The 24,371-nt window shown below is 33.0% G+C and overlaps 1 protein-coding gene across 1 annotated transcript; it reads right to left on the reverse strand.

Moving 5' to 3' along the window:
• Positions 1 to 3,573: 3,573 nt before the first annotated feature.
• LOC7481549 (uncharacterized) lies at positions 3,574 to 9,417 on the reverse strand. Its single transcript, XM_024610403.2, has 4 exons — positions 8,962 to 9,417; positions 7,370 to 7,605; positions 6,461 to 7,280; positions 3,574 to 5,987 (listed from the first exon to the last, which is right to left on the reverse strand). The coding sequence occupies exons 2-4, from the start codon at positions 7,601 to 7,603 to the stop codon at positions 3,805 to 3,807; spliced, it is 3,237 nt and encodes a 1,078-aa protein (XP_024466171.2). The 5' UTR covers positions 7,604 to 7,605; positions 8,962 to 9,417; the 3' UTR covers positions 3,574 to 3,804.
• Between the last annotated feature and the right edge of the window lie 14,954 nt (positions 9,418 to 24,371).

The following is a 24,371-nucleotide window of genomic DNA, read 5'->3' on the forward strand; positions in this document are numbered from 1 at the left end:
CCGTAGTTAGGCAAAACTCGTGTTCGATAAGAGTAGCCACCATGAGGTTGGGTTAGTTATTGAGCTGGCAATTTATTAAGTCTAAACGGTTTTGAGCTTCATAAATTTACAAACAGAATTAGGTTAAACCAGGTTACTTTATGCGCTCCGTTCAAAATAAAATAAAATATATAAGAATTATTTTGAAATGATACAATCAACTTGATAAATCTAAAAAAAATTAAAAAAAATAATAAAAAAATCTAAAGACACAAGTAAAAATGTCACTGAATAACCAATTAAAACTTATTTTGGTTTTTTTTAAAAAAAATAAGATAGCATTTTTAAAAAAATATTGAGATGGTAGTATATTAAATCGTCCAGGGCTAATTCAGATTAACCCACAACTCAAGTCATAGGCTCAACTCGATTTAATAACTTTATTTTTTAAAATATTTTTTATCTAATTATATGATAATAAAAATAAATGCTTATAAAATGGAGCGCTAACAAAATGCTGAGATTTTATTCGAGATTGGGATAACCTTATTACCAAACAAACTGAAACAAATCATGAACACTAATTAAAAAATTAATCAAATATTGAAGGATAAAGTTAAAAAAAATTAATAAAAACCCGAACTTTAAAGATGAAATTGAAAAAAAATAATAAAAAACATAAAAAAAAATACATGCACATATAATTATAAACTCTCTTATTATTAAATTGTATGATAACATAATATTCTCCAGCACTATTAAAAATTAAAAGAAAAGAATAAGAAAAAAAATGGGTCAAGGTATCATTTAATGAACTTAAAATTATGTGAAAATATTTTGAACTCTTTACCGAATGTTGAAAAAATAAAAAGAAATTGTGGTCCACATAAAGCCTACCAAAAAACAAAAAAAGAGTGAACCATGAAGTAAAAAAAATGGAAGTGTTGACTATTAGAATCAAACCATTCTAACTTGTTAATCACTTACGTCAAAAATTGAGGATGAAAGTACGAAAAAAAAAAAATAATCGTAGATTTCTACATTGTTCTACGTGGTAGTTTTAGTATATTTTATAATTATTTGATGGATCATTTTATTCCCCGGTGAAGATGTTTGGATCCGTTTTTAAGCAGGTAGAAATACGTGCTAACACTGACATGACAGCTGGGCTGGCTTGAGCAATAATGGTCTCGATCCTCTTAAGTATGAAGCTCTAAAAACGAGGGAAGCAATTCAATTTGCCTTGAAAAATGATCACTTTTCCAGAACTACCATTGAAGGCGATGCAAAGTCCTTGTCTGAAGAAGTTGTTGCTGCTAAAAAACTTCAGGACAGCGAGGTTCCACGTAGCTGTGCATGACACTGCTTGCTCGGCTAGGAGTTTCGTTGTGCTACATCGGGTGACGTCTGTAGCCCTTAGAAAACCCACGCCATCTACACTCATGCTCCCAGGAAGACCCCAACATTTTTATATATATATAAAAACAACGAAATTATTGTGAATTTTGAGATGAAAATGGGGAAATATATGGTCAAAAAATGAAATTGGTAGTAGATGCTCAAAAGACCAAGATCAACATGGATCATATTTAAATTGTCCAGATGTTCTTGTGCCTGTACTAGTGAAAGGAAAGGGGGACGATGATAAAGGGCCGGAAATAGAATCTTAATTTCAATAAAAAAGGACACGAGTGAAGAGAATTTCATTGCATGGAACTCCATGAATAAATAAGAGGAAGAAAGGGGGAGCAAAGAATAGAAAAACAAAAGCACAAGGGGCATGAATGCAATAAGCGACTCGCAGAGAGTCTCTCTCTCGTCAAATAAAACAAAGTGAATATATATATATATATATATATAAAGAGAAAGGGAAAGGGAAAGGACAGATGAGTTGGAGTAGCAAGGCAATATTTAAAAAGGTGTTGCTTTTTTGCATGGCGATTGGTAAGATTAGTCGTATGGCGAATAATATAGCATTATATTATTATTTGCATATAAATAAATAAAAGGTAGATAGAAGAGGTGAGAGGGAGTTTTGGACCTTTGGTAGAATATGATTGGTGAAGAGAGTATCTAATCTCATAAATTTAAGTAACTTTGACTATGACCACACCACAAAGATTTTTTTCCCCGTAAACAGATTATCATTCCTTTCGGACAACACCGACATCATATTATCAACAAACAACCTGCTGCTGCTTCGATCTCCTCTTTCTCCCTCCCACTATGTCCCCCACGCGCGTATCCCTTGCGCGTCTGTTTTCTCTCTATCTCTTCCTCTTACCGGGCGCTACAGGGGTGGTGGGCAATTATTTAGTAACCCGGAAACTTGTTTTTTTAATAAATTATTAGATATGTCAGGAGTTGCTTTTTTTAATATAAGATTTATTATAAATATATCTCTCACAAGAACATAAAACTGAGTACTTAAATTAATAATGAAAATGTTTTCAATAGTTTCAAGTGGATCTGACCTAGGTAAACAAAAAAAAAGAAGAATCCCTGGAATTCATGAAGTCAAAATGCTATGTCCAATACTCCTCCCAAAGGATCTTTTCATTTTTTTTAATTTTTTTTTCTCATTTGTAAAAGCTTGATATAATTTTTATAGACTTGGTTTGTACGATGAAGTAGATTTTCTCCCCTATCAAAACCCAAAAAAAGAAAACGACAGATATTGGGATTACTTGTGATTGAAGAAGAGAAGCAGCATCGTTATTCATCTCAATAAAGTTGAAAAGCAAATAAATAAGAACTGAAATGGTCACCATGATTTGATGATGAAGGGTCTTGCAAGAGTTTGTTAAGAGAAAATACCTAGTTTTTCACTTCTACTGTTTTTTCTTTGGATCAGAATATCAGCCGATCGAGCTGAGAGAAATTCTTAACGGACAAGCCAACAACCCAAGATCTAAGGATGCTTTTGCCCTTTTGCTTCCTATTCGTGCACGGCCTTAGACATGCACCCCACCGCCATTAATAAATCCAGGCCACTCAATTCAGTAGCCAATATTGGCCTGAAAGTGTCTCTCGGCGTTCTCGATTCATTCTGAACGGGTTGTTGCAATTTGTATTGTTGTAGAGTGTGCTGCTAGCTGCTTAACCAATAATAGCACGGTGCTTCATGGAAGCATAGTTTTTGAGAAATTGTATCCCTTTATGCATGAAAACCTCTCTTAAAAGGATACCCTTCCCCTCCAATTACATGGAAGCAACTATTTCGAGGTATTTCCAAGAATATGAACATTCCCGAGGCAATTTATCATTTCATGGCTACGTTCGCTCATGTTTAATCGGTGCCCTTTTTCTTTTCTTTTTTTTTTGCATCCAATTCCATAAAAGCTTTCTAATGCTAACTCGATTATATACTACTATTTTTCATTAATTTGATTTATCTCATCCTAGGAACCGCAAAACTTAAACCTGTCCTTGGCATCTACAAAAGCAAAAGTCAATGGCCAATATGTTTTATGTGGGAAGGATGCCCCTTGAACCAAGGCCAATTTGAAGCAGCTAAAAGCCTAACAACCTAAACAGGATCCTGATGATTATTCACTTCTAGAATCCAAGTACTGTCCAATAAGTCAATGCGCATACACAACTGAAGCAATGCTTGGTATATATCCTGGAAGAAATCATGCAACATTATTTATGAATAATACAAAGTTGGTTACCACCCAAAGGCAGAACAAGGGGACCCAGATTATGGGCTAAATGTACAAGGAACCCCCAGTGGATCACAACTCAATCACCGGCGCCATAGAAACAAACTTCCTGCTTCCCTCTATAAACTCTGAATTGACAAATGGAAGTCTCTTCCCATAATTAGGTTAAAGGGTGAGATGGAGGATTACCTGCAGGGCATCTCTGCCGGCGGGGGCGTCTGGTTGTCTTCCCCCACCCTGTTAGGTTTCTATCCTCCAGTCCCACTTCAATATTATGAAGCTGCTGAACTAGTGGAGTGCAAGGTGGGCTTGCTGCCACCAGAGGCATGGGGCTAACCTGTGTGCGTCGTCTCCCCCTTGCACAACCATTTCTAGTGGAGTTCCTTCTTGTTAATCCTGAATGCCATGGATGACCAGTTGCTCTCATCATCCCTCCAAATGTTTGAAGATCTTCTGTTACCTCGTGTCTTGATAGTGAACCAAGGCCAGGAAGAATGTCCCTCTGGAAGTCCCTCCGCTGCCTTCCTCTTCTTCCCTGCCCCCTTCGGCTTCGTGTTGGTACAGTGGTGGTTCCTGTATCTTCCAGTTTCAGGTTTTCTGGAACCAAAGGCTTGGGCATGTAATCTTCTTCCTTGGTCTCCATCAATCTCAAAGTCATCGACTCAAAGTAATCAATAAATTCCCATGATGTCTCCATATTATCTTCACCATCTTTGGCTCTCAAAACTGCATCAAATTTGCTCTCTAGATCCTCTCCACAAGATGAAACTATCTCCACAAACCAATGAAGAGGATCTGTCATAGAAACTTCAGGTGGGTTGCAAGTGGCATCATCCAAATGATTCTGGTAACCTGATGATGAAATGGCCACTATCGCATCGGCTGCTATTCTGATAAGTTCATCCGTCAAGCTTTCAGCTTTGTGCTCTGTTGACTGTAAAGGCAGTTCATGTGCCTTTTCTTCTCTGGAAAAGGTATTCTCCTCACTCTCGGGAACTGCAGGGGCTTCCAAATCTATTCCTGCAACCACCTTTGCACTGGAGCCTGGAACAGAAGACAGCATAGAAGTTTCATCATCACTGATACAAGAGTTCAAATCAATATGAAATCTGAAATTGGCAACTTTTGTATCTGCTTCTTTTGCAACAACGGCAACTTCTTCTGCAGTCTGTTGAGCCAAGTCAGGTACAGCTGGATCACAAGGTAAGTTTATATCAAGCACCATATTTTTCTTGCTATCTTCCACTTCTTCCGATAACTGAGGAAGGGCCAAGGAAGAAGAGGGGAAGGAAGAAAACTCAGTCTTAGGAATACGAGGCTTTTCAAAAATTGGAAAGCCAAGAATTTTTCTGCAACTTGAGTCACTACCCTGGATACAACTGGTCTCAACGACATTAGAACATTTAGTCGATTTCATGTTCGAAGCTGCTATTTGATTAGGACCCTTTCCGATTTCACTTTTATCTGATAACTGATTCAGTGAAGATTGTAAGAAAGTTGATTCCCCTGCATTCAAATCCATCCCCACAGTGCCCTCATACTTACAAGCAGGCTTAGCTTTAAGCCAAGGCAATGCTGCAAGATGATCCTCATGCTTTCTATCTAAAACTATGACCTCAATGCCCACCTTGTTAGATGAGCTGTCCAATGCATTCAAGTTCACATCTCTAGCAGACTTCAAGTCCATACAATTTGGACTCTTATTGAACTTTGCTGAACTGTGATTGATGAAGTGCTCAGATGCTCCATTATTAGTACTTGCACAGTTCCAATAGTCATAGTTTCCCGAAGCAAGACGAACTGATGGTTCCTTGGACCCTGATGAGGACCCATGGTAGAATCCATTTCGGTTGGGCATTTCACTCGCAAAGCTTGGGTTAGATGTAGAATTGCTGTTATAATTCCGTTGGTCTCCAAAATACCCATGGCTCTGAGTTGACGACTGCGAGCTCCTACTCAAAGTTGCTGATGAATTCAAATATGGGTGCATTTGAACTGACATTGATTTCTGGCTTAAGCTAACAGCAGGCATTTCCCAAGAGGAAACAGACTGACACCAAGGCTTGCCCACATCAGAGGGAGGACCAATTGGATATGGACTCGGTCTATGAGAAGCAATAACTGACTCTGAATAGTTACTATTGGCAATCTCATGATTTCTTTCAGAGAGTTCTAAACCGCAAGCTGTTCTCTGTCTCAACTGATCAATCTTGCCTTGATCAGCTAGAAAGAAGGTTGGAGGTTCACGAGTTTTACTGAACAGAACTTGTATTGGCTGTGAAGAGGTAGGTTTTTCTGGTTGAAGATCTGGAGAAACAGACTTCAAGTTGTTTTTGCTATGTCCTGCAATAGGAGACAGTGGCATTGAAATCAAAAGAACCAAAGGGAACAACTGCAAGAACTTGCCAAAAATGCTAAATTTTAAAAGAAAATAAACCCCAGCGAGCTTAAGTGCGCCAAATCAACTTGCCAATGAGTAAAACCATTTTTCACATGGTAAATTAATTCATGACAATATGACATGCTTTCTTTGCTGCTGTGTGCTTATTCAATTATACATTCCACACTAAGAAAAAAATCCTTCAGTCACTAGAACTAAATCTAAGTTCTCTATCATCATGCCGCCTTTTTATTTGGTACAAGTTAAGCCAACTTTACATGCAAAACAACAGCAAAAACTTACTAAATATCTGTGCATGAGATTCACTAGCTCCACCATAAACAAATAAAAACTAATTACAATAATAAAAGTTGGTGTGGTGAAAATTTTGAATGAAACCAAAGAACTAAATTGTAATTTTATGAGGAAACCTCACCTGAGTCGAGTGCACAAGGAAACCAGCATTTTCCATTGGCATTATTTTGCATATGTGGGATATTGAGAGTCTCATTGTCACCCCTGTAATGGAAATTTGCTGAAATTTCCTTGGGGAAACCTAGAAGCTCTTGTTTTGGCTTGGAAGCCAGTTCATGCCCTTGGCTCCCTGCTTGGGAGGAGGCGCAGCCTAGAGGATCAACATGTGCAGAAGCATTTGCCTCTTCAACCTCAACAGGCTTGTTCAGGTCACCCACATTAATTGGGCTCCTTAAACATGATTCAGATCTTGATGCATCTACTTGTGAATTATTCTTCCCACCATTGCCAAGAAAAAGAATTATTTCATTCTGAGGTGCAATTTTATGATTCCTGCTGGGCAGATAACTTGAAATTCCAGATACATTTTCATCCCTTAATTTTTCCTCTTCTTCTGTGTCTATGTACTCATCAGCTGGAAGCTGAAGATCAAACATTCTTCTTCTCAACTTTGATGGCCTGGACTCCAGAATCTCCACATCTTTTGAAGCACCACCATTTTGGGATGGCAAGGGACTCGCTTGTGCACTGCTTCCTTTCATAGAGCTCAAAGGAGAATGAATGTCTTCAACACCCAACACAGATGGTCTAGCACATATTGAATTTGCCATTGGGAAACTAAGGATATGCCATTTCTGAGCATCTTCAGATGTAACCTGAGAAGCTAAGGGGCTTGATGAAAATGATGTCTCAACAGGTATCCGGTTTTTAAGTAGTTCTTTCCTTTTAATTTCATCCATTAGGTCCCTTTGTATTCTGTATAGACGGTGAAGATCTTCGAGCTGGATAACAGAAGAAAGAAAGAAACTTTTAGGTTTGTAGCAAATAAATAGATACTGTACACATCACTCTGACTTAAAATGAGACACACCTGTTTCCTAAATATGGCCTCATGCTTAAGCATTGTCCGCTTTACTACATCCTTATCATTCGCTGGATAGGCATCTGCAACGACCCTTGGCAAGTAATCATTGTAATACTGCCCATTTGTAAAGGTTTTATCTCCATAAAAGAGAGGCCAGCTACAACTGTTAGAATCCTCATTAAGATCCCTCATTGGGAAATATCCTGGGAAGTAACTTTCACACTGCACTTTTGTTCCCATTCCTGGCAATCAGTCAAAGATATGTAGCCAATGTGAGATACATAACCATCAAGCAGAACTATTATTTAGTTTAGCAGCAGATATAAGAACTTTAACTAGAAAGATCACAGGTTTTCTCTACAAATTTTTCATGGTAGCAAAACAAATGTTTTTCATTGACAAAGGGTCAACCTTCGACAATCATCGTGAATAATGACAAGGTTTCACAAATTCAACAGTAATGTCACAACCAATCCAAAAATTAAAAGATTCATATACGCAACATGCAGTTACATGCTTGGCTCATTCACAAATACAAGCATTTCACATCCATTGTCATTGCACCATTAATATAAATACTGTGACATCAACATATCTAGACAGAAAGGCATAGATCAATAACCACACTGCTTAATCAAGTTAAATCTTGTTCTGATCAGCAATAAGAAAGAAAACCAAGGTTCTTTTCAAAAAGCAGTAAGCTATGCCAGTTATTAGGCATCAAAAACTGCAGTTAAGGAAGGGCGATGAGTTCAAAAAGTCTGCATACTACAGCCATCAAGAAAGTTATTTCCTAAACGGAGGAATATTTGTCTCAAATGACCATTAACATATTTAACATAAGAAAATGGGTGACCACATTTACTAAGATGCAGTAGAAACTACAGATGAATTTCTAAATAGTATTTGACAGAATAAAACTTTTACGGCTTACAATCTCTAGAAAATTAATATCTTCCCCCAATTCCAAACTATCATATAAAAGGAAAATAAAAATAAATTAAGAGACTGCTTAGATAAGGAAAAAAATAAAGGAAAGATTTCTAACAAGCTACAAAACAACAATATTTAACTGAAATTGTACTATATCAATGAATATGCAATGGTTGCCCCATGACTGATTAAATTGCTCACATGCTTAAATCCCCAGGAAGAGGATAACAGTTAGGCAAATTCTAGGGTCTGATTCATTTCGATTCAAGGATCAATAGAGATGGCCTAGGTATACAGTAAAAATGACCAAAAGTAATACACCAGATCCCTCACTAATACAACCTAAACTAACATTGCATATTAGCAAATAACAGCAACAGAATCCATCATACAAAATTCTAAACTAGCCCATCAAAGCAATCCAGAAACACTAGAAACTCAAAATAAATAATTAAACCCAAAATTCAGATAAACATACAAACACAAACACAATAAAGCAAATGGAAAAACAAATTACGGAAGTCATAATCCGAACAACTTATCAAAATCAAAACTACTTATAAACTAAATCATGAAATGAATTACAACCCAGTTAACCAAATCACTGAAGAAGAAAAACCCATAAATCAAATTATACTGAAAAAAATGAAAAAAAAAAATATTACCTCAGACCCACATCCTATTTTTTCATCTGCTCAAAAACCCCCCATGGATTCAATCATTCAACGGTTAACTCGACATCATAGACAAAATTCAAAGAGTCCAGGAGACTGACACTATCAAAACACATACCCAAAAGAATAAGCTTAAAAATAAAAAAGAAATAAAAAGTCACAATAACACGACAAATAAGAAAGTGGGTATTATTGCAACTCCATTAAAGAAGCTTAGATCTTCTCCGAACTGAAAAAAGATGGAAGATTTCGATCTACTGGGCCACTCTCTCTCTCAACAACTAAAACAAAAAAGAATAGAATTGAGTTTTTATTTTTAGTGAGAGAGAGATTGTATTTTTATTTATGCTATAGAGAGAAAGGTATAGAGAGAGGGAGGGGGAGAGAGAGAGAGATCCCAGATAAGAAATCTTTACACAAACAAACGACCTTCTAAGAACAGTGACATGAAATTTGTCAACATCCGGTCTCTTTTTATTCTCTGCTTTTTCTCTACCCTTTTCTCTCTCTCACAAAAAATTTCTATTATTTTCCATTTATAATAATAATATACCACCAGTAAGAAGTACTTCTTGTTTTGTTTTTTCAGTAATTTTATGGGTTTTTAAGGAAAGCAATTAAGAGAAATGAAGAGCATTTCTAGATTCTCTCCACCTTCCTTGCTTTGCTTTCGGGACAGATATTACAAAATATTATCACATTAGACAGGTAATAAACAAAAAAAAAAAATATATATATATATATATAGACAAAAGCGTGCATTGGCTTTCCTTACCAACGAGCACAACCAACTTGACAAAAACAACCTTGTGTGTCCCTCCCTATATCACACCATACTCTATCTCTATAAGCTTAAACTTTGTTTACTGCTTAATTAAAGACTAAGAGTAATCAATTGGCTAATATCTGCACTTATTTCCATATAAAGCATCGTTTAATTGGCTGATACAGCAGGCAAGAAAAAAATAGAGTGGGTCCCGTTGATACTGTGAGCAGGATTGGGTTTCTTGAGATTTTGGGTCAGATAATAAGTACCCTTCCTTGTGGGGTATATTTACAAGATTGAATTTTTGATGCTCTGCTGCTTCTTTCTTATTGGCTGATCCTTTCTGCTTCAATATCCCAAAGACAGGTAGAGAAAAAGAAAGGCCATAACAAATTTATGAGATTACTGTACCTCGTTAAACCCGAAAATAAATAAATTAAAAAGCAGTGGACACCATAGCACGTGGCGTCTTTTGCAACGGCATCAAAGATTGCATCCAGCGGGCGCTCAAGTCAATTAGAATGTTTACTGGATTAAAAAAAAAATACACTTTTATTACTGCCGAGAAAAGTTACCGAGCACTGTAATGATTTTCCTACAAGTTACAACCACGGAGCTCAGGGCGGGTTCTGGGAGTAGAAGAGAAGAGTGTATTTTGTTTTTTTAATTGTTTGTTTTTTGAAATATATTAAAATAATATTTTATTATTAAAAAATTAAAACTCAATGCCAAATATCCCATAAAAAATAATGCAAGGGAAAACCCTAAAAGAAAAAAACACAGAAAGAAAGTGAAAGAAAGGAGAGAGAGAGAGAGAGAGAGAGAGAGAGAGAGAGAAAGCTAATTTTTTGTCTTTGTACACGGCACCCAGATTTTTGTCATCAAAAGTTGTGTTGAACACATGAATATAGGATTAGAGGGTTGGTTCTTTTGTTTTTCAATGGAAGGAGTGGTTGATTATTATATTATATTTTTGTTTTTTAGTTTCTGTAGAAATTGAAGAGGGTGATTAAATTATCATATACTCAGCTTTAATTCAGTCTAAGGTCTGCCCAGAGACCTAAAACGATTCAATTTTAAAATGGTTAGGACACTAAATTAATGCTCAGGGAGTTTAAGTGCTCGGATTCAGAGTCCTCGTTCAAAATTTCTTTTTAAAAAAGCTGTATAAATTATTCAAAATTATTATCTTATTCAAAATGCGAAAAAGAAAAATATCCAAACAAATAGTAATGACCTGTTAGAGATTGCGATGTAAACCATACTTGACAAGAAAACGCTGATTCTTGCTTTTAACTGCGTGTTCAGCGCATATATTATAAATGGGAAACCACTGTAGCTTTTTATTATTATTTTCCTGCAAAACACTTTAAAAAAAAAAAAATCAATTTGCTTATAGAAATTGTTTTTTGCATGGTTAAGTTAAAATTAGCACTCATTTGTGTATTTATTTAAAAAGAGGATTGAATTAAAAAATAGATGATTAAAGCACAAAGAACAGGTAAAATAAATCACATTTTAATTTGAAAAGTTCATTTCAATCTCCTATTTTTTCTAGTTACAAGTAATAGGTCCCTTTAGTATTCTAAAATTCAATTGTAGTATCAAACTTTATTTTTTTTATTTAAAAAAAATTCCAACTTTATTTTCTTTATTTTTAAAATTTTTTTTAAGTAAAGAGAGGGGCTCACCGGATTACAATGTAAAGAAACAAATCTATCGTTATCAATGATTTCGACTATAAAAAATAGTTGATTTTTGTATTAATGGATTCCATTTCATATGGAGAGTTTCATCCAGTTTTTTTTTCTTTCTCCTTGCTCGAGGAGGTAGATTTAACCGCAAAAAATAATTATGGTTTAAGTTAATTTTATTTTTTTGAGCTATTTTTTGAATTTTTTTGTAGTCATAAATAGGATTAACGAGGCATTATAAATAAAAAAAATAAGTTGAAAATAAGTTTTTAATAAAAAAAAACAAACCTCTGGTTTTCTAGCAACCAATGAAAAGCGGATGACATGAAAAAAAAAAACAAATAAAACATACAGCATGTGATCTTTCCTTTTAAAAAAGAAAAAGACATGCCTAGGAACGCGCGCTATAATGGAAAAGGCCCTTGTGTAGAGTTTTTTTTTTGGTTTTTTTGTTGGTTTAAAAAAAAATAACAAAACAAATACATTGGTGAATTGCAGATTTAACGTGTTAATCCACAACATTATAGTTATTATTTGTTTTTTTTTCAATGCTTTTCTTGCCCTTAATTTTTTAAAAAAATACAATTACATCCTTTATTATCAATTATATATATATTTTTCTAATTTAACTAAAGACTAAAAGAATGCAATCTCACTATTTTAGACTAAAAAGACTAAATAAAATTAATATTATAAAAAATATAGTTGTTAAACACAACTAAATATATTATTTATGTTGCGAGATTAAATATTTTAATTTTAGTTATTTATTAATCAAATATTAATTTAATCACTTAAACATGTCTATAAATATTTTGATATGTGATTCACAAAAATTTTATATCGAGAAATTTATTAGAAGAGCATGTACATTCTTTTTTTTTTTTTTTTTTGAAAGAAAACCACTCTGATACGGGGAGCACGGGTGCAGAAGTATACCACTAGATCATATCGTATGATGCATATGCCACGTACACATGCATGAGCACCTATTTTAGGCCTGGGACTTGATCTTTATACACGATTTAAGGAGGAGGATCGACGCCTTAGGTCTAAAGCCTGGATGCAAGTTATGTGCAGGCAATGGAGTGGGACACATCTGTCATGTTAGATTTTGCAGATGACAGTCTTTCTTTGTCTTCAGTATTCCTATTAAAACCTACTCTTCTGTCTACCTTTTGATGAGAATTCAAGGGATCGTGTTTAATATGCTGTCACAGTAAAAATCTGGGCTATGGGCCAATCCTTTATTTCCTTTTCCATTTTGGAAAAGAATATATGGAATCCAGATTCTTCCACGTGTACACTGGCAATATTGAATGGTTGCAAATGCACCATTACATTGCACGTTCACGTCTGGCGTGTTTTTAGTCGATTTTTTTTATTTTAAAATTATTTTTAATATCAATTCATCAAGATAATTTAAAAACACTAAAATAAATAATTTTTTTCATCAGTAAAAAAAAAATTGAAATCCCATCTGTTATAAAAGATTGAAGGATGGATTTGAATCCACGTCGAATTAAAAATCCACAGGATTTGAATAAGAAGGATGGGCTTCTCAAAAGAACATCCCAACTGTTTAACTTTCAGATTTTTCTCGAGGAGGTTCCAGGCAAAAGCATTCTTTAGCTCTTTCTTCAGAGATTAAAGGGAAGATATCATCAATACATAACCCAGATCGCATAAACAATAAGGGAGGCAAAATCCATGTACACGGACACCTTGACAAACGTTGTTGAAGGAACACATAGCAAGCAGCGAGAGATCCCTGCCAAAAAAAAGCATCCAGAGTCCAGGTGATTGATAAGGATTCAGGGGATGCAATCAATGCATGACAAGGCAAGAAAATTTATGCTGAAAAGTACTGTCGTCTATGGTTTATGCGAATCCAGTCCCTTCACCGATCATTTAATAAACGATAATAAGATTTTAATGGAATCTATTTTATTTTATTTTTTGTATTTTTCATGCAGATAAGGGAAAGGGAATATAACTCGGCTGTAATTATGTTCAAATTTGCTTTTCAGCAGCAGCCAGAGTTATCGCGATAAGAGAGAGAGAGAGAGAGAGCGGCAAGAAAGTTACGATAACGTTTGTATTTATGTTGCTTTTTGTATAAAGATGCATCTACGAGGAAAATCATACCTATCGTGATTTGAATTATGTTTTGAAAGTGTTTTTAAAAAGTTATTTTTTTATTTTTTTAATGTTTTTTATATATTTTAATATATTAATATCAAAAATAATTTTAAAAAATAAAAAATATATTATTTTAAAATATATTAGAATAAAAAACACTTTAAAAAACAATAACTACAACATCTCTAAACACATATAGAATTGCCGCTTGATTTGCTGCCTAGTATGTTTTTTATCAATTAAAAAAATACATTCATGCGATACAATTATATTTAAAAGAAATTAAAAAAAAACTTAGGGCACAGACTCAACTACGTAAAAAAAAAAAACACATTTTCTTCATTCCAAACAAAAAAACAAAAGAGAAGTATGGAAAATTATTCTTTGTAACTTAACAAACCCTTATATTCTTCGAAATAATTACGGCCTAAAATATTTCATTCAACGCCAAAAAACATTAATTATCTTTGGAACGAGGAAATCTATTATCAAACCCCTAGAAATCTTATGATTTCAGGCTGAACCTAGCTAGTAATTAATCGAACAAATAGGCAGTCATATTGTGAAAATATATATTAGTTAGAATAAAGTTTTTTTTTTTTAACCATTGGTGTAATTCTCTCTCACCCTTTCTCTTCCTTTAATCATTGTGTAATTCATCGATCCCAGGCATGAAAATAATTGAACTCAAGCCGCTGCAAAAAGTTTTAAATAAATTTTCCAACTGAGTAAGCTAGCGACCACCAGCGAAACCATTCATGTATATTAATTACACAGGCTGTCTGTGTAGTTTAATAATTATGAAATTTTGAATGTAAATCGGAAGAAATTCTTGCTTTTCCACCACTGGTATTTGACTTATTACGCCATAACACTCCCCTACTGCAATATTATTTACAGTATATTTGTATTGTGTATAAAAACTTGGAACGGGCTTCTGATTGGACAGAAATAGAAGGATGATATACATGGATGCGGACAGAGTTCAACATTTTGGTGGGATACCATTTCAAACAGGACCACATTGTCATCCAATAATTTGGTTACGACTAATATTTATATATTATTTTTTAAATTGTTTTTTTAATATATTAAAATAATATATTTTTATATCAGTATATCAAGATAATAAAAAAATATTAAAAAATTAATTTAAAACAAAAAATAATTAATTAATTTTCACTTAAAAATACATTAGATATATATCAGTACATCAAAATGATATAAAAATATATAAAAAAAATTAAAACAAATAAAATTTAAAATTTATTAAACTCTATTATAGTACAAACACGGCCCTAAAGGAAGCCTATGGTGTGTTGATTGAGCAAAAGCAGCTTCGTGCAAAAGTGAGTTTAGCTGCTTTTCTTAAGACAACACTGCTTTCCCCTTTTTTCTCACGAATATATGTTATGTTATACGTGGCCTAAAATATCTCCACTCAACGTTACTAATACCCTAATATGAAAAAACTAATACGGAAAACAAATGGTGATTTACCGTGATATATATAATTTATATGGATACAAAACATATGACTTTTTTTTTCATTCATGTCCTCAAGTTTATTGGAAATTAAGTTTTGGTCTTTAATATTATTGGTGAAAAAAGGGTAAAAATTGAAAAGAGAAAAGTCAACAATTCTAGCATTATCGGCAATATTTTTAGAAGAAGGTACCAGAGAGGTCGCCTCGATAAGTGGAATTGATCGATGTACATGAAAAAACTATTTCATCATCAGAGAATAAAGATCGAAAGCTAGAAAATACAGGATATGGTGAAGCGGGTTTGAACCGGAGGTCGGCCAAAATTCATATCCACTTGATATTATTGGCGAGAGGAATATTTGTTCATTGGCCGATTTGAGCTTGCTTGTTAACGGGGTAATGATTGTTTTTTTAAACTGTTTTTTTAATATATATTTAAATAATATTCTTAAAATTTTATTTTTAAAATCAATATATTAATAATACAAAATTTAATTTTTTTAAAAATATATTTTTAAAATACAAAAACAAATAAGATACTCAATAAACCCTCGCTATCATGTGGAACAGTTAACGTGGGGTTGCCGATGAAATAAGTTTTCATTGAAGAATTAAATGAGATATTTTTATTCGTAAATCCTCGAGCGTGAGAGCTAATTAATGTGGTCCCACGCTGATATATACTTCCATCGTCGTTGTCGTTGTCATGGAAAAATATGTGAAGCTTTCTGCAAGTTCCAAACTAAGGGAAAGAAAGATTTGGCTGACTAAACTCCCGTGGGCCCCACCTCAGGGATCGTGATGGCCCACGTCCCGTGAGACTTGGATTGGTTCTTATGCGATGGTTTGGTTTTCGGTCACCGTGTAATGATTTTATTTCCCGCATAACCAGTAGCTTAGATAAGAGGTCACGAATTAGCAACGTGGGGTCAAGCTCTCAGTAGCTATAATTTTAAGATTTTGTATTATTGATGGTGTTTCAAACATCAAATTCAACCAATATTCAGAAATTGAATTCGATCGATCTCGTTTTTTATTTCCCTTTCATTTTAGATATATATATATATATATTTTTTTTTATTAACGTGGATGTTCAGATCAGTTTACGTGCACCTCAACTAATCTCATGAATCCTGAAGTTAACGACCATGTAAGTCTCAAGTGACCATCATATTAGCGATCACATGGCTCGAACTTGAGATCACAGGGAAAACAAACCCCTTAATCCCAAACTCTTATTACTTAACAAAGATGGTTGATATATTATTACCCTTAATCCATGTACTGTTTAGTTCTTAAAGTTGGAATATCATTTAAAAAAGAAGAAGAAGAAAAGAGATGCGATTTTATGAATTTTAAAATTAAGAAGCAGACTGAAAAGAGAAAAATACGCGAATGTGTGAAGGAGCGTGGATCAATTTAGAAATAAAAGTATAAAACCGAAAATACGAGATTTCTGATTTTCTGTGGCGTGTGTTTGACTTTTCAACTATCATAAATATTTAATTTAATCTTCCACCCGTTATTCAGCCTTTTCACCATAATTGCGATGCCCGGCCCACCAACCACACTTGGCGAAGGTTTAGGGTCGCCGGGTTATCGACTCAACCCTCGAGTCTTCGAGTCAACCCACTGAATTACGTTGGATCGAACACAATTGAAAAATGTTCAATCTCTCCTTGGTTCCAGTATTTTTCAATTCACACTGCCGCGAATACCTGCTCGGCAATGAATCATTAGCGGTCAAGACAACAGCTAGTGAATATCCAGGGGGAGAGATTAGACTCTCTTGTCGGCTCTTATAAATTACAAAATAAAACTAGTGGGAGACGCTGGAAAAGAGAACTGTTCTAGCTGATCAAGAATAAACATGGACATATATTTTTGGAAGCGAAAAAAAATAAAATGGAAGTCATTATTTAAAATTAAGCCTCGGTTTGGAAAAGCAATTCAATTGTGGTTTATAAAAATATATTATTATTTATTTTGATGAGTTAATATTAAAAATAAATTTTAAAAAATATTATTTTAATATATTTCTAAAAACAACACTTTAAAAAACAACACTCATCTCAATCTCAAATACCCCTTAAATAAACATATTTTGCTTCTAATGGAGCAGAATCGTCAAGAAAAGTTTGGCAGTTATTGTTAAAATTAAGACACGGTTTGGAAGCGAGTCCAAATGATGTTTTACATACATTTGTTTTTTTATTTTAAATTTATTTTTTAATATTTTTATATTAATATCAAAAATATTTTTAAAAAATATAAATATTATCCTAATATATTTTTAAATAAAAAAATTAAAAAAATTGACCACTTAACTCTCAAATATCCTTTATATAAACATGATTTGCTTCTAACGGAGCAGTATCGTCAAGAAAATGGAGCTATCGAGAAATTTAAATTAAATAGACAAAAATCCTTTATATAAAATATAAACATGATTTGCTTCTAACGGAGCAGGACCGTCAAGAAAATGGAGCTATCAAGAAATTTAAATTAAATAGAGAAATCGCCTTTTGTACCTTAAAGTCAAGCATGTTGTCCTCTCTGTCAGTTGCCCGAGGTCCTTAGCTATGGAGTTTTGCTTCTTTTGTGTAGGAGAGCAAATTCCAACAAGAAGAAAAGTAAAACTTCCTTGAAAAGAGATGCTAAGTTGCTAACTAAAGCAATTACTCCGGAGGACGAACGAGACAAGTAGTTAGTAGAGGACGACTTGACGGTAAAAAGTGTCTTTGGAGTTTGAGTTTAATTAAACGACAACGTTCCTATGAAAAGGGTTTTTTTTTTTTTTTTTTGTCTTTCAAATGAATCGAGTAAAGTAAATCGGATTTAAATGGATCGATTAATTTGAACGGTCCAATTAGTGATATAATCCAGGTTTAAATTTGGGTTACTAATTCCTACAATTCTTTTCAGCCTCTTAAAACGAACATATATTTTTCTTCTCCGGTTCAAGAAAAGTCACGGAATACAAACTGTCTCATGGTGGGTTCATTGCGGGGGTGAGGCTACGCAAATCTTCCATGCTCAATCAAATTGGGCCGGCAATATAGTCCTTTACTGATTATATATTTCTTGGTGGTCTTTAAACATTATGAGTATTTTTGTTTTTTTAGATAGTTTTTGTGGTTATAGTTTGAAAAAAATAAATTTTAAAAAAGTATGGTTAATTATGGTTAGTTGAATTTAGATATGTGTTTGGTAAAAATTATGGTTGAAGTTTATGTGTAGCAAAAATACATGTATAAAATATTTAGGAGTGTGGTTGCGGTTGTTTTTTAAGGTGTTTTTTACTTGAAATTGCATTAAAATAATATTTTTTATTTTTAAAAAATATTCTTGATATTAATACATTAAAATGATCTGAAAACACAAAAAATATTAATTTGAAGCAAATAAAAAATAAAAAATTTAAATTTTTTCAAAAGCGCTTTTGAAACGCAAAAACAAACAAGGTAGGAATTTTTACGAAACTAAGAGTGTTTGGGAACCGTCGCGTTCCCTCAAAATTCAAAATTTTTTTTGCATAAAATAATTTTTTATATATTTTCATATCATTTTGATGCGCTAATGTCAAAAACGATTTTTAAAAAATAAAAAGACATCATCTTGATGTATTTCTAAGCGAAAAACACTTTGAACCGCCACCATTACCACAATCTCAAACACACCATCAGTTAAAAAAAAATATAAAAATTATGTTCAAACTTAATTTTTTAACGGGCTCCGCAACATAAAACACAATTTGATTTCTTACCAAATACTTTATTATGTTTGTTTCACTGTAAACACAAAAACTAACTTAAGATTACAGGTTCACAGACAACAACCATTAATTAAATATATTAGGAGGTGGAGCCAATGCCTTGAGGGAACTTTTTCGAGTTAAATCACGATTCAAACTCAAATACACGAGCTTAAATGTCGGATTAATAGCATTTTTTTGTCCCAGAAAGAATAACAACAATTTAGCCAAGAATATGTCAGCGGGTCCTGTGTAGTGTGTACATCCTTTTTGGACGCTCCTCGTTGCAGGCTATCTCTCGTTCAAGGTGCAGATTGTTTTCTCTCTCAGCTATGCATATTTTGTTTGCGTACGTATTATCAAGAGGTTTCTGGCCGCGTCCATGAGCTGACAAGCGACATGTTCAAAACAGTATATTTTAACTGTTTACAGATTAAGAGAGAAACAACGAGGCATGATTTGATTGTAGCAGGAAAGGCATTCGGCAGTCTAGTGTACTGTTTTGTACTGTCTGATATTGTGTTTTGAATTTATTTTTTTTAGTTGTTTATCTTTGAAGTATATTTTGCTTAAAATATATATTAAATTAATATTTTTTTTTAAAACAATTATTTTTTATATCAAAATAATAAAAAACACCAAAATTAACTTGAAAAAAAAATTCAAGGTTTCTTAGAAGTTCAAAATGAATGTTGTCATCGATGTTAATGTTAGGCCATTAAAATAAATTAATTCCCTTTTGTAAAATATTATCCATCCAAGCTCAAAAATCATTATTATTCTTATCCTTCATGTAAAAAAATAATTGAACTTAATTGACTTTTAGGGGGAATTAAGAGGTATTTATACAAAATCCATTATTTATTATTAAATTGATCAAAAATAAACAAGTCTTTTTATGTTTGAGATGCACATTAAAATGACCAAATATCATTCAAAGCAAAAAATTTAAAATTAGCATCTAAGGTTTTATTTATTTATTTTATCATACCAATTTTATTATTATAATCAAATTAACTAAAAGATAATCCAGTATTTATATAAATATAAAATATAATTTAAAAATAAAAAGCAACAAAAATGTACAATGCGCGTGATAGTGCGTGGAAGAAGCTTGTGCTCTTCTGATAACACGCCCGACATTTCCAGTGACAAAAAAAAAAGAAGAAAAAAATACCCTTCCACCATTGCATTAAAATCCTTACGTGTCTTCTTCGTATGGCGGGTGCACAGCTAGGTAATTATCTATAAATGATTCAAACCGTCAGATTACTTAATAATATTGCATGTTCGAGGGTTGTGAGTAAAAGTTTTTGTCCTGCAGCATGACCTGTCAATCACTCACCGTGGATTTCAGGTGTAGCTTCGTGGATTCACGGGCCTTTATTTGATGACTTGAAATTCCAATTCAGCTAAGTTTTTAATTAGATAATTAATTTCCAGTCGAAAAATCACTCCTTAAAAAAAAGTTCAAAATCACCGAAAATGATGTGAACAGGGAAATCACGGGAAACTCACTGCATGCGAACAGGGTTTTACACTCTTCCAGTGAGAAAAATCCTGTAGGAATCCTTAGTGAGCTGTCAAGCACTATCATATCCACACACACAGTGGAAATAGTTCACCAAAATCGTGATAAATCCATGCGATACGAAGAAATAGTTCACCGAAGAAGGCTAAAGCAAAACTCAACGGGGCTATGCCTCAACGCTATGATCGAGGACAAAATGGGTGTTTCCTACAATAACTCAGCAGGTCCATAAATTACACTGCCAACCTGTATGTCTAGATGAAAAGGCTACGATTCCATAGAGTGCCCGTACAAGTATCTTTCACGTAAACACAACGAAAGGCCCTTGCGGCGAAAATTCTCCACATTGATCCACCCTGTTTTTTATTTTAAAACACTACAAAAAAGAAGCAACCTCTCGAATCCCTGTGTCGATCTTCATCCACGAACCTTGGGCTTCGAGTCTCGAAGCGACCATCCCGTATATTTAGAAAAATAACAGAAATGCCATCAAATCTCGTTTTTTTTTTTTTTCCTGACGAGGCAAATAAGCATCGGAATACGTGAAGCTAGAGAGCATCCTGCTTTCTCCCGGTTTTTTCGAGAAAGGCCCAAGAACTGTGCCCCTCCACCTCTACATTCACCATATTTGTCTCTTTAAGGTAAATTTCGGAGCTTTTATACTGTGCGAGTGACCTCATCCAGAGTGAAGTGGTTCTGGATGCAACTAGGCACGGTCATTGGCCATCATCTGTGGTGTCAAACTATGGCCCCCATGTTTTCAGACTGATAGCAGGGAGTTGAATGGTCATGTCTGTTCATTTAAAAGTATTTTTTTTATTCATTCTCCTTAATATATAATTTCTTGTTGGATAGGAATGCAAATTTTAATTGAATGGTCAACGAGAAAAGATAATTCACATGCCTAACGAAGAAGGTCAGGAATGCTCGATTCATATATGAGCAGAGATTAACAAATCGCATGCACATGAAAAGAGATGCCTCGAGATGTGAATTGAGAGAGCTTTTTTTTTTTTTAAGCTTTCGATAAAGTTATACTCTATACACAATATAGTTTAGATTTTAAGTTTTTTTTTTGAAATTATTAGTTTAAGTATTATAAATTTTAAGATTACTAAAAGTTTATCTGGTTATTTATTTAAAATTTTAAAAAATTAGTTAAAATAGATGTAAATCAGTTCCAATACGATATAATTAAAAAAAAAATGATAGAATATTATAACATAAGCAATTTAAGACATCTTTGCTTTGTGGAGTTTTCAACGAATTTGTGCTCTATTTCTGTTGATTTCTTGATAAACACGAATTGGATGCATGGAGGCTAGATCGAGGCCCTACAGGTAAAAAAAGAAGAAGCTAAATTACATGCAAGAATAATCTGAATACTGTGTAAATATGCACAAAGTCTTGATATAAATTAAAAAGGGATAGCATATTTTCGAGTTCGTATAATTGAGATTCTGATCTTTAATTTTATTCAGCCAAGTATCTGGTTTATCAGCAAATATGATAGATGTGCTGTTATATTTTAATATTAAAGGTGATTTTAAATAAAATGAGAGATAAGAAGGATAATTAATTATGTTAACTTACATTATATCAATATAAAAATTAATTAACTCGTGGATCATATGAATATAATCACTTGCAAATAGTTAACAAAATTAAAGTTGTCAAACAGAGGAAAAAATTACAATAAAAACTACAATTAAAGTATTCATTGTCTGGAAACTTTACAAGATCAAGAAGGATATTTTAATGGCGGGGCTTTGGCTCTCTCATTTATAAAGAAATGTAGTAGAGCGCCAAGCGATAGAAAATTGAGCTATTGTATCCCATAAAAGATAAGTGATAGATTGTTTTTGCCATACCAATTATTATTCAGAGTTTGTGTTTTTTTTTCCTACAAGTTTTTTGCTAGAGACTCGGAAGAAGAATTAAATAGAAACCGAGCGACAAGAATTTACTCGAAGGAAAACGAAGAAAATACACGCAAAAAGTAGATTTTACTTCAACAAAAAAATATAAAAGAGCAAATGGCGAGTCAAGGGAATCAAACCTTTCTTACTGAGTTTACTTTACCATGTACCAATAACCACCCAAAATAAAAACAAGAAAGTCCAGTCAGCTACGAAGAGGTCCATAAAATTGCAGCACAGGGAAATATGGGCAAAACTCCTCGTATCTCTTTAAGGTGGGCTTGCAGTGCAAAAATTATAGAGTTACACCGTTACATGCTAAAAGCAAGGTTTTCTTTAGAAATTTAGTTATTGTTGTTTTTTAAAATGTTTTTTATGTTAAAATATATTAAAATAATATTTTTTTATTTTTTAAAAATTATATTTTAGATCAACGTATTAAAATGATCTAAAACATAATAAAAAATAATAATTTTTTTGGAAACACGGAACGTGGGTTGACCCGTGTTTCCAAACACTCCCTCGACTAATTATGGAACATGTTTTGTCGTTTTTTTTTTTTAAAAAAAAAAACAGTAGGAAAAAGACTACACAGCTGTTGAGCCATTTTTGTGTGTAGCTTTAAGACAACTATGGTAGTGATTAGAGAGAAGAGTGACTGGTTACCATGTATTATAGAGGTTCTATTCTTTCTGCAACGGAATACATAAATATTTTATCAGTCAAATCATTAAAAAAAACCATATTTTTTTTTACAAAATTAAAAAAAAATCGATGTAGATAATTTTGTAAATTTACCCTAGATCAAAAATCGATGTAAATAATTTCTATCCCCCCCCCCCTCGGGTCTATATATGATCTTGGACTTTTAGCGAGAGAGCCATGTGGCTCTCACTTTGTTTTTTTAAGAAAAAAATTAAATTGTTTTTTTTTTAATCGAAAGGTTAAGCATCGCACTCAAAATTGTGTGTTACGTGGTTCATATTTTTCATCTCAACGGGTTTCAATAGAGCAAGTAGATGTTTGCTAACAATCGAGGGCTTCTTGAATAAAATTTTTAAAAAAGCCAAGCATTGTTTAATCAAACAATATCCGGAAAAAACTAGTGATTAAAAAAATAAAAATATTATGAAGAGTTGTAAAAAAAAAAGAATTTATTATATAATTAAAAAAACTATAATTCTAGTAAAAAAAATATTTAAAATTCAATGATATTTAATAAAATAATTCTCAAAATAATTCTCCACCGATCTATTTTGATGGACTGGAATAACAATTTAGAAAAAAATTCAAAATGAAAAAAATAAAGAACAAAACAAGCCATGAACGTGTGCCAATGTGCCTAGGTGGTCTTGCATGCTTGGCCAATGAAGAAAGAGGCATTCCCCACGTGCCATGCCTACTTTATTTTTTTTTACAATGAAGAGTTTACGCTGGATCCATTTATTTTTATGATGCTATATAATATAATACAAGATGATATGTCCGCGCGTTGTCGCAAGCTTATAAAATAAATGCACTTGATAGTGTTATAATTGTGAACCAGCGCTAGATAAATAATATAAATTAAAGGTATGATGCAACAAATATTTCATGACAAAAAAAAAAAGTTGTGTTGGTGATCAAAAACTTAGAGACTGAACAAAATAATTTGTAGCAGTCTATAGTGTTTTGTGAAGAAATATACAATATTTTTGCCATATGATTTAGCTTTTTAGTTAATAAAAAGAAAAAAAAATTACAAAGCTAAATTCTCTACTAACTTAATATTAAAAAAAAACCAATAAAAATAATTTTGGAAGGAAAAAAACCCATGAGAAAAAACGTTGCAGCAATTGACAATGTTTTGTGAGGAAAACTATAGCGCTTTTCCCAATAAATAAAATAAAAACCATTGTAGCAATCCACAGTGTTTTGTGAGAAAAACTACAACGCTTTCCTCGTATGATTTAGCTTTATTGTAGTTATAATTCTTAACCAACTCAATATTAAAAAAAAATCGACAAAGATAATTTTGGAAAAAATCATAAAAAAATCACATGGGAAAACACTGCAACAATTCACAGTGTTTTAAAAAAAAATAAATTACAAAGCTAAATTCTTAATCA

This window comes from Populus trichocarpa, chromosome 10 (assembly GCF_000002775.5).
Source record: "Populus trichocarpa isolate Nisqually-1 chromosome 10, P.trichocarpa_v4.1, whole genome shotgun sequence".
Lineage (NCBI taxonomy): Eukaryota > Viridiplantae > Streptophyta > Magnoliopsida > Malpighiales > Salicaceae > Populus > Populus trichocarpa.

Excerpts from the sequence above, each read along its gene's own strand:
- LOC7481549 (XM_024610403.2), bottom strand. The coding sequence starts at position 7,603 with ATGGGAACAAAAGTGCAGTGTGAAAGTTACTTCCCAGGATATTTCCCA. Across the intron at positions 7,281-7,369 it reads AGGCCATATTTAGGAAACAG|CTCGAAGATCTTCACCGTCT; the intron begins GTGTGTCTCATT and ends TCTGTTATCCAG. Across the intron at positions 5,988-6,460 it reads TCCTTGTGCACTCGACTCAG|GACATAGCAAAAACAACTTG; the intron begins GTGAGGTTTCCT and ends CTCCTATTGCAG.